This window comes from Talpa occidentalis, unplaced genomic scaffold, assembly GCF_014898055.3.
Source record: "Talpa occidentalis isolate TD23 unplaced genomic scaffold, MPIMG_talOcc4v2.1 talOcc4.12, whole genome shotgun sequence".
Lineage (NCBI taxonomy): Eukaryota > Metazoa > Chordata > Mammalia > Eulipotyphla > Talpidae > Talpa > Talpa occidentalis.
The window spans coordinates 92,542,631-92,557,233 of record NW_023601212.1 but is presented as its reverse complement, the minus strand read 5'-3'; the positions used below and the strand labels follow the sequence as shown (position 1 = coordinate 92,557,233).

Below are 14,603 nucleotides of genomic sequence, written 5' to 3'. Positions count from 1 at the left end.
ACCCGCCTAGGCCCTGCTTTCTCTTGCTGCGCATGCCTGCTGAGGCAGCCGTGGCTGACTTTAGTAGGTGTTTACTGTTTTTGAAAAATATGTCTAAGTAGCACAGTAAACCCATAATTTTACAGATATTGTTTGGAATGAGACCAGAAGGGGGAATGGCGACATTAAGAAAAAAGATTAAATAAATCAGGTAGCTGTGTGGGAAGGACTCTGCAGGAGGGGCCTCACGGCTGGAGTTGAGGGAATGCTGCTAAGAACCAGCAGAGAAAGCCAAAGACCCCAACTTCTCTCCTGGCACCCCTGTTCATTCACTGTACGACACTGGGCAAGTTCCTCGGTCTTGTAGCACCCTGATTTCCTCATCTCTGTACTGAGGCTTCTAAATACACCTGCCTCTTCAGCCTCACCATGAAGAGGACACCGTTCTAGAACCAGGTCCTGTGGAAGCCAGTCCTGACTCTGCTGCTTCTAGCTGTGTGACCTTGGGCAAGTTACTCAACCTCTCTGAGTCTGCTTCCTCTCCTATAAGGACATCATGGTACCTAACTGCCAAGGGGGTGACAAGGACTAGATGAGTCGATTCACCTTTTGAGTGATGTCTGGGGGATTGTGCGGGCTCAGTCCACATGGGTCTTATTAGTCCCTCTGGGGCTGGCTCTGGATGCAAGCTGAACCCATCCCTCCCAGAGGCCTCTTCCAATGCAAGTCCTGGCTCCAGGCCCTTTGCAAGTAGGCTGATGTCAGACTGCTGAGATGGGAGTGCACATCCTGCCATTGTCCCCACAACCACGGTCTCAAGGCAGGGAGATGATGTCATGGGAACTGCCTTTTTGTTCCAAAGGGCTGGGCAAGGGAGCGAGGAGGGGGCCTTTCTCCCACATCTGGCGGCTCGCCAGGGAAGCTTGCCCCTGAAGTTCTGGGGCGTCCAGAGACCATTACTTCTTTCTCCTGCTTCTGCATTACTTGGACTTTTTACACCGAGCCTGGATTACTTCTCTGATCACAAACAAGAAATGTATTTTCCGTTTCAACAACTGATCCAGGGTGGTTGTAGATTCCCAGGGTTTGGTTCTGACCTACCTGGATCACTCGCTCCTGGGCCTCTCTGTGAAAAGAATCCAGCAGAACCAGGAGCCCATCTGGTTCTTCCAACTGTAGACAACTTCGACTCAAAGGTGGAAATAGCAACCCCAGCTGCCTCCCAGGCCCCAAAGAGCCACAGACTGAAAGTACTTAGCACAGGCCATAAGGAGCACCCCACAAATGGCACCCTCACACCTTGCATGCTTTGTTTTATTCGATCCACTCAAGGACCCAAGAGAGAGGTTCCCATTTTACAGGTGAGGAAACTGAGGCTCATAGGGGTAGAAGGTCTGCCCCAGAGTCTGGAGTTCCAGCCCCATTGTGCTTTCTGCCTGGCGTGTCCTTCTTCCCGATTTCCCCAAGTCTGATGTCACTTCCCAGAGCGGTCCCTCTGGTGGCTGAGTCATTCTTACCTGGCTGAGACCTCCATGTCCTTGCTTTTAAGACTGACTCATTGGGGTTGCTTTTAAAAACCCTGCTGCCTGGCTGCACCCATATCAATAACATCAGATCTCTGGGGGGGTGTGATGGGTGTAATATTGGGGCCCCATAAGAGTTATGAGTGTTCTACTGTGCAGCTAAGATCAAGAACAGGTGTTGCAGAGCAATTCGTATCTCTGTCTTCAGTGTCTCCTAAGAAGGGCCTACACAGGTGACTAAGAGTCCAGTTTGTCCAGGACTGCGGGGGCTCCCGGGATACGGGGCCATCTGTGACACATAACAATGGCAGTGCTATTTTTTAAGCCACTGGCCTTTAGGGGTCTTAATTATGCAGAGTAGAAAACTGCTATTTCGTAGACCTTTCAGGCGCCTGAAACAGGAGATGGCAAACTTCTGTGAAGAGTCAGGTAATGAATATTTTGGTGGAGGGGGGCGGTCACAGGTCAAACTCACAGTTGCTGGACGCTGCATGGCAGAGCACAAGCTGCCCCAGAAAATGCCTGTGTGAGTGGGCATGGCCATGTTCCAATAAAACTTTATTTACCTATGAGTGTGAAGGGCCAGGTTTGATCCTTGGGCAGTAGTTTGCCCAGGCCTAGGAAATGGCATGCCACACAGCAGGTACTGTAAAAGTGTAGGTCTCAGTGTATATATGTGAGTTCAAGAGTTTGTGTCCTGCACACACATGCATGCACATGGGTCTGCATATCTGAGGGACTGTCCATGTGTCCATCTGTGGAATCTGGAATAACCAAGCAACAAGTGTGGACTAAGCAACATTTCAACGCAGTGACCCCAGGCCTTCCTGCTTCTATTCTGGGGAGAAAGGAAGTGTGGAGCGAAGCCAAGAGGAGACAGAGCCGGGTGTCCCTGTCGTTTTCATGTGGTCAGGTCTGGAGGGAAGCCATGGCTGGTGGCTGGGCTACTGTGGACCAGCAGGCCCTGCTGTATCTGCTGAAGGCGGATGAAGTCATCCCTCTGGGCGGAGGGCAGGGGGTTGTTGTAAAAAGGAAAAAGGAACTCCGGAGTGTTTAGGGAAGGGCTTGGGGGTGGGATGGGTGGCTTTTCCAGGCAACTTGTAAACAGCTCCCTGCTGGTTTCATCTTGATCCCCCACTGTGGAACTCCAAAGAGGCTACTTCCTGTGTGACTAACCACCTTGGCTGGGCTCCCTAGGCCAGCAATGCAGCCAGTGTTAGTTTCAGATCCAGCAGATGTGGATTCAAATCCCAGTTTGGACTTACTAAGTGGCTTTGGATCACGTGACTTCATCTTGCTGCACCTCCTTTTTCCTCATCTGTAACACAGGAGTGATATGAGTGCAGCCCTCTGGGCCACTGCACTGATCCTGTGAAGATGGCGTGTGCCAGGCGTTCGGTGTAGAGCTTCCCACTGGAAAGTGGCCTGAGGGTGACATTCAGGGAAGCCTTCACTAATCCCTTTTGGATTTACAGTGTCATAGAAACCTGCTTCATTCCTGCATAGAGACCCCCTGTTTGTTCTCCTGTGCTCTGCTGGCCTGCTGACTTGACCAGTTTCTTTCTCCTCCAAGGTCTGAAAACTGCAGGCAAATGGGAGGATGTCTTGTTTCACTAAACACTCTATCCCCAGGGCATAGCATATGGCTGGGACTCAGCGATTATTTACCAAATGAATGAATGGAGACAGAGTCCTTCATTATTTGGGATTCCCTGGGGCTCTATGGAAGAATATTTGCTCCCCATTCATAAACACAAATTCATAAACATTCATTCACATGAATCTGAGGGATTTCCAATGGGGTCTTCCAAAGTAGGGCTATGATAGGAGTCCTCTTCAGCATCCAGCTGCATTAGTTAGGTTAGGCTGTGCTGTGCTGTGCTGCAGTAACAGAGAGTCCCAGCACCTCGTTTCAGAGATCTAACATCACACAAATGTGTTCCTCACTCAGGTGAAGGCCAGTATGAGTCCTGTGACTGTCACAGTCAGTTGCTCTCTTTGTAGTGACTCAACAGCATCTCATGAGCTGCCAGCTTCACACCACGCCTTTGTGGTCTCTGCAGGATCACACACCAGTCCCTTCTGCACCCTGCCCACAGGCCAGCACCAGTCAAGTGCCCCTCCCTACCTTGGGGATGGGGGATAGGAAATATTGGGTCATGTGAAGATATTCAGCAAGCGGACTCTGCACCACACACAGGAAGGTCTCTGACTTCTTGGCTGGCCTCATGGGTCTGGGGTTAGCTAAATGCATTTTGAAGACATGGAAAGCAAGCTCCCAGCTAATGAGACTGCTTTCAAAAACTAGGTATTTATCAGGGAAGAAACAATCAGTTATCACAAATCCTGCCATGAAAGCTGGGTCCCATAAAACATCGCATGATGTTCTCAGCCTGCATTTTCTCAACCATCGCGACCCCGAGAAACCTCCGTCTCCAAACACCACGACCATCTCTCACTCTGGCTGAACTACATTTCAGTGGCTTCATTTTGATAAGAATCAATCAAAGGTCGCTGTCAGAGGCAGGACTCCTAATTCAAGGACACTGATAATTAAATAAACCAGGAAGATAAAAATCTTTTGATGAGATAAAAATCCTTAAAAGCTTTTAGTTTGACTAAATTTTTAGTAGGACTCCTAATTTTTCCCCCTGCTTCTTTGGAGGTACCCGGATGGACTTTGTTTTTAAGTGCCAGCTCTAAGTCACTCCATTTAAAGGGGTGGGTGGGAGGGAGGAGACTGAGCCAGCGTGGGCAAAAGCATTGTATATTCATGAGGAGAGAGCATTTTGTGCAGGCAGGCAACATATGATTCGTGCTCTCCCCAGGCGAGAAGACTCAAAGAATGCGGGCAGTGTCCCTCTGGACATACAGCCTTTCCTTTGCTGAGACGTTTCAGGATGACCCTAAAGTCTTTCACATTTAAAAAAAAAATTGCTTTTGTTGTTTCCTTCTCCCTGGGGTGGAGACAAGGGGAGCCTCCAGGGGATCAAGTCTGGTGCCTGCTTAGCCATAATATTTTGCCTTTTGTGTCTTCCCATTGAAGAGTTCCGTCTTAAGATCTTATTCCACGTCCTCCACCACTCTACCTCCGTAGTCTGTCTTTGCCACCCAGCAAACATTGCACATACTAGCTGATGGCTCCACTAAAAATTTATCTCCCCACATACTAAAAATTTATCTCCCCACCTGCTGGTGGGGAGATAACAGGTTCTCCACTGGAAGCTTCCAGAAAGGGCCAGCTGACCTAAGGTTGACAACCCAGCTAACTTCCAGCATCATCCAGGGAGCTGTAGAAGGAATCCATGCTTGGGCTGCACACCCAAGCTTCCTGTCCTCATTGGGCCTGGGTGGAGCCCTGAGCATGGATAACTTCACAAAGTTCATGCACAATTACGCGGCCAGGACTGAGAGCCCCAAGCCTAAGCTTTCTGTCCAGGGCAAAAGTGATGAAAATCAAATTACACTAGAAATGAAATGGGGAGACTATAGAAGATGACACCATTCAGAAGAAAGAACAAGGTATGGAAGGAGTTGATCCTTTTACTGGGGGTCCTGGGAAAACATACATACAGCAAATATTGACAACTACAGAATCACTCACTCTGCTGTGGGAAAGGAAGTTTGGTGATGGCAGAGTACCCGGGGCGACCCCCCTCTTAAGAAATGGACTCACCTTCCTTTTATTCCAAAGACACTGGGCATGACTCCTAAGAGACCACAGCTAACATCTGTTCAGCACTTCTCAGCTTCAAGTGCACCACTCTTGTTCTCCCAATAAACCTATAAAAAGGAGGGACTATCATCCTCATTTTGCAAATGAGACAAGTTAACTGACTTGTCCAGAAGATTCTGCCAGCAAATGGTAGTACCGGGACTCCCATCCTAATATTTATGGAGCACTAACTATATACGACAACTTAGGCAAGTATAAATTATATAATTATGGAATTATAAATTCCCTAATTCTCACTTCCTCGACACAGTCTTCTGCTATTTATTCCTAGCTTTTCTGTGGCAGAATCTTATTTACCTGTGAACACCCTGTCCTTCCTTCATATTTTGCTCAGAGCAGCTGCATGGTATGTGCCTGGCTCATCCCCAGCTTCTCTTGCAGCTAGGTCACGTGATGGTGTTCTGGCCAATGAGATTTAAGAGGAAGTCTACTGCATCCCTTAACCCATTCTCCAAGTCTATAAGAGCCATTGTGGGCTCTTTGCATGGTGAGGTTAAAGATAAAAGTAAAAATATCCAGAACTGCAGAGCCAAAAAATGCCTGACTTATCCCTGAATTGCTGGCTGCCTACCTCTAGACTGCTGGCTGACGAGGAAACATTCCCTACTTTTTTAAAGACTTTGTAGGTTTTTATAAACTGTGGTTTCCTACAACCCCTTTATTATTATTGTTCTTTTCCTCTGCTATTGAACATGCTGACCTCCAGCTAAACCCCCAGCTGGGTGAAGACATTGAAACTTCCGTGGATGGGGGCCTCCCCGGTGGCACAGCGGTTGAGCGCTGGGTTGCAAAGCTGCCTGCGGCCTCGGCAGCGCCGGTTCAATCCCCGGCTGCTCCCCAGCCACCAGAGGAGGGTCCCGCATGGCGCGCAGACCTCTCCTGCCGCCCGCTGCTCCCCTCAGCAGTGTGCTTCGGTCCTTCTGCCTGCTCTGCTCCCTGCTCTGGCTCTGGTGAATTCTCTTACCCTCCCGCGCTTCTGACTGTACCCAGTGCATGTATAAACAAAACAAACAAATAAATAAATAAAACATGCCTCTATTTAAAAAAAAAAAAAAAGAAAAATGAAACTTCCGTGGATGGAAGTTTAGGTAGTTGGGCGCACCAAATCCAGTCTGAAATGCACCACCTTTGAGACTTGGGGCATTTGTCACCTGAATCAGCACTTTCTTTTCCCAGCTTCCATTTGTTTTTACAAGATAAGGGCAAATGCACGAACACAGCCAAACAGCTGCATAAACACAGCCCAGAGATGGCCACACAGCCACAACCAGCCTTGATGGCGGGCCTGTACTCCTGCCCTTAATACACCCCTCTGTACCTCCACAGATGAGGGAAACCTGGATTCGCTCTGGGGAAGGGGTTTTGGGGTGTCAGCCAAACACTTGCATTAAAGCATGGCTGTTGAAAGTCAAACATCAGACTCGGGGAGCTCCATGTTCACTCCAGCCACATTCCCAAGTGCAAGATTTTTTTCTGAGCTTCCAAATCAGTTAACTATCACAGAGCAACCAGCTGCCACTAACTTAGTAGTTTAAGATGCTAAGTGTCTGTTATGCCCAGAGTGTATGGGCCAGCTGGGTGGTCCGCCACACTGGACTCACTCCACTGTACCCGTCAGTCGTCAAGTGGGTTGTGGGGGAGACCGGGTGCAGCCCAGGGCTTAAGATGCGCCAAGCGCTTTGCAAGTCACTTAATCCTCAATCACTCCCAGAGGGAGGTTCTAGTACTAGTCCCATTTTACAGATGAGGGAATTGGGGTTCAGAGACGATTAGGTGAGTTCCAGAGATGCAAGATTTGAAGACAGGTCCTTGGGAGCTAAAGCGCTGGGCCTAACCATGGCATTGTCCTGTCTCCAGAGTGACCTGTCTCTGCCCAGGCCTGGACCACTGTAGCTTCTGTGACTTCCAGCCTGGTGATTCCAGCCAATATTTTCTGTAAAGAGGCAGAGTGTATTTTCAGCATTGAGTAAACAGTGTTCTCCCGCTTCCTAACTGGTCTTTGCCACTGGAGTCTCTTTCCTCCTGCCCACGTCCACTTTGCAACCAAACCAAAAAGCTCCTTTCACCTCCAGGCTTGGTGCATTCTTCTCTGGCCCAGCCCCCCTCACCCAGCAGATTCTGCCTATCTGATTTCAACTTAGATGCCACTTCTTCCAAGCAGCCCTCCCAGACTGAGTTGCTTTCAGAACCCTCCCCCCACCGAACACCCACACACTGTATGGAAACGGCTTCTTTAATTGCCTGCCTCCCACAATTAGTTTGTAAGCTCATGAGAGACCATATCTGCCGGGGCCATCTCTGTGTGTGTCCTCAACCCCCAGAGCAGCAATCACTCAATAGCTGCTTGTTGACAACCAAATCTAACACACCCCACCGCCTCTCCCCTGGGCAAAGGGGAACCTGTGGCTGCAGGTTCTCCTCAACTTGCACTTGGCTCCAAGGCTTTGAAGAGTCCTACGCGGTCTCCCAGATTCCATCTCTCACTAAGCCTGGTGGGTTTTCCTATTAGCCAATGTTTACCCTTTTGAGAAGGCCGGAGGGTCTAAGAGATTTCTGGGCAAAATTCTTGAGCTATAAAATTAGCCACAGGCCAAGACTTGAATTGTGTTTGGGGTGGTGTGTGGGAGTGGAGAATTTAAGGGGGGAAGGCAGGCATGGAGGTGGCAGGCAGAGAGTAAGGGGGCAGGAGCAGAAGGTTCTAGGCCAGGAAATAGATCAAAGGCTGGGCCCCAGGCAGCAGGCGCAAGGAGCCGTGAACTGGCTTGTCTCCCTCCTGTGTCCAGAGTCAAGCCCCTGTCAACAGTTGCCCCCAGCTGCTGCACATCCTGACGCTGAGAGGAGGCAGGGGTTACGTAAGGAAGCCGCAGCCAGGGCAGCCACCAGCGGCCCTCCACGAAGACAAGAGGCCTCCCCAAATCTCACCATCAGTCCAGAGGTTTCTAAAAGTTCCTTTATTAGTAAAGCAAGTACAAAAGAACAAGGTCCCTGAATGACCCATGTGATTAAAAAGTGCAAATTTACTCCAACCTGAAACAGAAATGGACAGGAGGCCTCAGCTGTCAGGGCCCAGGAAACCCGGTACAATGAGAACACCTTGGAATCACACAACTGTAGCAGCCAAACCAGACTGGATGAACTCTTTGGTCTCCGTTATTAGAACAAAATAAACCCTGTGACGTCAGCGACAGACCACATGATACTACACAGTTTGGGGGTCAAAGTACCTGTTAAAAATAGCAATAAAATAAGAGGAATGTTTTAAAATCAAGGACTGAATCAAGGCACTTTTATTTTTTGACATGAAATGTGCTAAAAGCATCTCTGATACCTCAAGGTGCAGATGATGAATCCTTAGGTTGCCCATTTCAGTCTATTCTCTGTTTCTGTCACCCTCCCCCACCTATACTTGCTTTATCTGCACCAGATCAGGTGCTATGTAGACAGAAAAAAATGAACAGTAGTGTGTAAGTAATAGATAGCCGATTTTTAAAAAATTAACAAACACCACGATGATAACACTGAACTCAGTTCCCTCTCAAGGCACATTGGATGTGTTGATGAAGTAACAGCCTACCCCCTGTGGGTACAGAGGTGAGGTTGCCATTATCAAGGTCAAAAGCCACATTTTGCAACAAAAGTCACTTACCCCTTGAGGTTAAAAGAGATGCTTTGGAAGTGTGCTGGGGTAACGCCTTTGGAAAGCCAGCATGTCTATGTCGGTGGAAGCCACAGAGTCAGAAAGTGCTTGGAACATCTGAAAAGAGTGTTTTTGGCTCCCAGACCCAGCATGGTTTTCCTGGGTTCAATCCCACCAGCCACCACTGCTAGGGCACTGGTTAGGATACTACTAAGAAACTTTTAAAAAAATGAAATACAAATGAAAAACAAGTTATTCTGCAATCTTTCCTGATTACTCATCGGCAAACTCCGACAGGGCCAAGGAGTTTGGCCCCAATTCACCAGGAAGGAAATGCCAAGCATTGATGACTTGATCTGACTCTCACAGAAGGTTCCAGACGGGAGAGTCCTTCAGAAACTGAGTTGTGTTATCTGTGGACATGTTAAATTTTTTTTGGTTTGTTGTTACAATAAAGCTTAGCTCTGAGAGATAAAGAAGACTTAAAATACCACACCCCAACTATGTATAACAGCTCCTACCCTTAATAAATATCGCGTTATAAATACTTGGGGGGAGGTTAACTGTGTAAGGAAGGGGTTGCAAACTGGTAGCCCCCAGGCTCAAAAAAAGTTTTGTCTGGCCCACATGATGCTTTGAACAGTTAAAAATTACTCTAAGAACTTTTAAAAAAGTTCGTTTTTCTGCCCCTTCCTCCCCCTTTTCCCTGCTTGGAGCCCAGGCCTGGCTGTACCCCTTAACACAGGCACAGCCACCAGGCACACCCACCCCGCCCTTGTTCACCTCCCTTCCTTGCCTCTGCGGGCTGCTGAGTTTGCTGACCCCTCCTTTGAAAGAGCACAAATCTAAAAACGTGTTTCCTAACCCAAACCTCTCTCACACCCTCATGATTTCCATTCCAGCCTCCTTCTTGTCCTCCCTTCCTTCTATTTCCATCTTAACTCCTCCTTCCTGAATTCTTCAGACCTCTCCGGGTTCGCTTGCTGTCTCCTTTCTTTCGGCTTCAGTTTCATTTTGCAAAAAAAAAAAAAAAATAATAATAATAATAATAATAAAATCTTCTCTCAGCTCACGAACATTCCAGGACGGCTCCCCAGACCAGTCAGTGGGAGTCACTGAAGGGTGTCTGGGGCAAAATGGCTGAGTCATCGACCCAAAAACATTTTTTTGTGGGTACTGGCTGGACAATTTACCTGTTGTAGTTTTTTTTAAATATGAGTAATTTTGAGCCTTCTTGTGAAAGAATATTGCATATGTGAATCTCCAGTACCAAGTATACACCAAAAATGTGTACATTTCAGATCAAGGCAATGATGGGGCCCTAATAAAATACAGGATTGCTCTTAATAAGTGCCTCGGGCACCCATCATACCCGGCAAATACACCGTATTATTTCATTTGTACACAGTACATGTTTTGGATGACTAAATATTGATCAAAATTGATCGAAATCATTAGGTTTTGGTTACCACGTGCAGAGAACAATTGTTCAGCATGGCATTTAAATAAAACATTCATATTTTAAAAATTCACAAACACAATGCCCCAGCAATTAAAAAAAATAAAATTTAAAAATCTTGAGGATGGAAGAGATTTGGGGAAATTAACCTAAAAAAATAATAATAAACCTACAAGAATAGCCTGTTACCAGATTTAAACTTCAATATACAATTAAGATTAAAAAAGAACCTATCAAACTAGCCAGAAATATTTGGAAAATTCAGCTTTTAAAGCTTTATAACCCTACTCTAGCCTTGCTGCGCCCCACTCCAGCAGACTGAATGACTCCCGGAAATGGTGGCTGAGTATAGAAACATTATATACACATATAAAGATCTACTTATCCTTGGCACTTATTTTTAAAATAACTTTGATAAACACTGTGCAGTTTAGATCTTTGCAGGAAGTGGGTTGAATGATCCCCTTGCTAAATTCTGTACCTCATGACCTAACAGTGACCTCAAGAACTAGAATGACTTTCGTGGCCTCAAGGTGAATTGTTCCCAACACAGCCTCAAAGACACAGCACAACTGGCAAATGCCCGAGGCCGCCTGCAGAAAAGTCTCTAGGTCCCAAGAGAAGATTCCCTGGAAATCATCTATTCACAATCATTTCCTGGAGTGCCCAAGGAGGTCCCCTAAAGAAAAAAGTTTATAGTGTTCCTCAAAATAGCTCAGAAATTAAAACAATGGCCTTATTCACATAGCCAATGCTATGTCCAGGGCTTACCTTTAAGAGTCTAAGGACGTACATGTTTTTTGTTTAAAAAATACAATCCCAAAGTGTAACCCTGGGAGCGGCTGCATTTCCTATTAGTCGAATGGAGAGAGGATCGCTGTAAACTTCAGCTGAGTTTTAAGTGGACTGGCACAGTGGAAGGCTGTCGGGAATTTGGGGGGTTTAGGAGGGATGTCAGAATGGCTTCTGGCAGCAGAACATCCCAACCTGGTGGTATTTATGTCCAAAGAGAAAAAAGAGCTCCACCTCTTTCTCCTCTGCTGGCTGATTGGGGAGTAACTGATCTTCCAGCAGAGCGCCCAAGACACCGAGCTACAAGGGAAATGCTTTCCAAGACCTGCATCTGACTCGACCAACCGCTCCTCAAAGTCGGCCTCTTAGGACCATTTACAGGTCACTGGGGCAACGGGACAGACACTTTCCACTCGTGATGATTGCTCATTGACCTGAGAGCGCTAACTACATGCCAGGTGCTGCAGCAGCATTTCCTCTTCATTATCTCATTAAGTGCAGAAAGAATTCCCCATGCACAGGAGTTTGCTTAAAAGCCTTAAACCAGAACAGGTTTGTACCCAGCCAGCAGCAAGCCCTGGAGAAACCTCTCAAGCAGCAAAGACTGAAATAGAGCTTTCTCCGGATCCGCCATGTTTTACCCCCGAGCCAGGGTCTTAAACAAATGTTTTGTTGCTACTCTGCTCTGTGCCTGGCTCGCAGTAGGTGCTCAATGAGTGGGAGCTGACTGGTTCACATCCCTGCTGGCGCCTGGAAAAGCATGAAGCAAGCCCCCTTTTCAAGACTGCACATTGCCTAATAATCAATGCAACCGGCCTCCCTTTCAGATGCGCTACTCGGCACAAGCAATTATCATGAAATGAAAGATTTGATCAAAATAAAGTACTATTTGTGCTGGAAGTTTCTCTAACAAATTCTTGATTGCCTCTCAGCAGGTGGGACTTAATTCTTCCCCATCCTGTCAATCACCTGTGATTGCACCACTTAAAAAAATACATTAATATTAATCTGAATGGTGGGAACTATGCTTCTCAGAACATCAGCCCCTGGAATAGGGCTTCAATTCCATTTGTAGATAAAGATTCAGATTTTTTCCCTTTTTTTTTTTTTTTTGCAAAGATAATTGGGAATGCAGACACCTAGCTAGTGGTTATAGCAAAAAAAAAAAAAAGAGCTTCTTTAAATTTGGGGGCCAGCGAGACCAATGCCTCAAAAACCGACAGAAGGAAGCTCCCCGGCATCTCGTTCTGCTTCTCTACCGGGCTTCTCCAAAACCTCCCTGGGACCTGCTCTTAGCTGCTGCCATCACCTTCTTCCCATAGCTTGCTCAGAACAGTCGCCTGGGCATGAAGCCAAGGAGTGTGAAGCCAAGAGTGACATCTAAGCGATCCAATACGACCCTCCGAATCTCCCCCCACTTTCTGCAGCCCATCTTCTCGGCATCAACCCAGCTTCACCCGCCTCCCACCCGGTGGACGAGATTTTAGGAGCATTAGACCAGGTGGGGGGCACTCTCCGGGCTTAAGGTTCATCTGGGAACCCCTGGGCGCGCTGACCCCGGGGTGGGGGGCACATGGAAAGGTAGCGGGGACCCCCGTAGGCCCGGAGGAGTTGGGGCAGCCTTCGCCACGTGGACAACAAGCGTGAAGCTGCGAATTCCCGGGCGTGCCCGTCGAAGGCCGCCAGGAGGTCCACGGGGGCGGCCTCGCGAAGTACCTTGGGCAGGGGGCCCACCTCGGCAGCCGCCCCCCCGGGGCCCAGGACGCAGTGGAAGAGAGTCTGGCGTCGCAGCAGGCAGCCCCGGAGGAACTGCACCAGGTCCTCCAGCCGCCCACCCAGGTGCGCCTCCTCCCAGTCGTGGGTGGGAGGCCCCTCTCGCAGCAGCACCGCCAGCAGCGCCGTCTTGAGCACGTAGGACGACAGGATGCGGCCCCACTGGGTGGCAGCTGTGGTGTCCAGCCCGCGGGCGCCCAGGTCTCGCAGAGCTTTGAGCAACTGCAGGCACTTGAGGTAGCAGGCACCGGGGGCGGCCCGTTCCTGCAACCAGCCCAGCAGCTTCTGCTCCTGGCGAGCCGTGTTGACCCCCCACAGGACATCCGAGCGCAGGCCTCCAGGTAGCTCCACCAGGGGCCCGACAGGTGAGGGTGGCGGTGGAGGTGCCACGAGGAAGGCGCCGTCGCCCAGGTGCACCGCGGGGATGAGGCGCACGGCCATGGAGAGGCGGCAGCAGCCGTAATCGGTGCGGCAGGGCAGGATGTGCAGGGTGGGCGGCTGCTCCAGGCCCCCCGGGGTCAGACTGACTCGACAGCGCCCCTCCAGGCTGTAGCGCACGGCGGCCAGGGAGCGCTGCAGGTGCGCCTGGAACCAGCGCAGCACCAGCGCGGCCGAGAGGTGGCGCCGCCCGCGCACGTCCACGCAGAAGCCGTCGGCGAAGGGTTTGCAGTCCCGGAGCCACTGGGCCGCCGCGGGCCCCGGCGGCGCCCTCAGCGCGCACACGAAGCAGCCGTGGAAGGCCGGGGCCAGCGCGGGCTCCCCGCCCAGGCTCCGCGGCTCCAGCGCCACCAGCGGCGGGAGGCGCAGCGGCACCAGCACGTCGAAGCCGTCGGGTCGGCGGATTTTATGCTGCTCGTAGGCGCTGCCCACCTGGATGAAGTCTCCGCGGAAGGCCAGGGCTAGCGACCCCCCGGGGATGGGGCCTGGGGAGCCCCGCGCCCGGCCGGCCCGCACCAGCTCCCCCACGATCCGGCTCACGTGCGCTTTGCTGTGGCCCAGCACGTGCGGCGACAGGCGCACCTCGTGCTCGTAGTAGCTCTCCAGCAGGACGCCGAGGCTCGGCTCGCGGAGGCGTCGGGGCGAGAAGGCGGAGGGGCGCCCCCGGCGGGGAGACCCGGGCAGGAGGCGCTGCCGCACGGCGTGGCGACAGCGCAGGAGGACGTAGCCGAGGACCAGCAGGACGGCCACCTTGAGCAGCGGGAAGCCGCCGTCCGCGCCGTCGGGGGGCTCGGGCCGGGCGCCCCCGCCTCGTCGAAGCACATGGTAGAGGCACACGAGGGCGGTGCACAGGCCGGTCACCAGGGGCCAGAACACGCGCAGGTTGAGGGTGTAGTGCATCGACGTGCCGGGCGCGCGCCGCGGGGGCGGGGGAGCAGCCCAGGGCGCCAGCCCCGCCGGCGCCCCCGAGCCGGCATGCGCGCAGCCCCCGGGCAGCCCCGCCGTCCCGGGCTCCTTGGCTTCCGCTGGGGCTCCCCAATCGCCGGGCCTGGGGGAGCCGCCCGCCAGCTCGGCCTCCTCTCCCAGCTCAAGTTTTCCTTCCAGCTGCCGCCCGCTCTGCCCCGCCGGCCTCCGGGCCGCGCCCTGAGCCCGCGGCGCGCCGCGCCCGGCCCCTCGGCCCCGCGCGCCCCGCGCGTCCGTGCGCTGCCCGCGGCCAGCTTCTGGCTCGCCGCCTACCCTGGCCGGCCCGGCTGCCGCTCGGGCCTC

At 51.0% G+C, this 14,603-nt stretch overlaps 1 protein-coding gene across 1 annotated transcript; it reads right to left on the bottom strand.

Annotated features, from left to right (window-relative positions):
- Window positions 1–7,527: 7,527 nt before the first annotated feature.
- ITPRIPL2 (ITPRIP like 2) lies at window positions 7,528–14,260 on the bottom strand. Its single transcript, XM_037507541.2, has one exon. It carries the CDS (start codon window positions 14,235–14,237, stop codon window positions 12,648–12,650), a length of 1,590 nt encoding a protein of 529 aa, XP_037363438.1. The 5' UTR covers window positions 14,238–14,260; the 3' UTR covers window positions 7,528–12,647.
- Window positions 14,261–14,603: the final 343 nt, after the last annotated feature.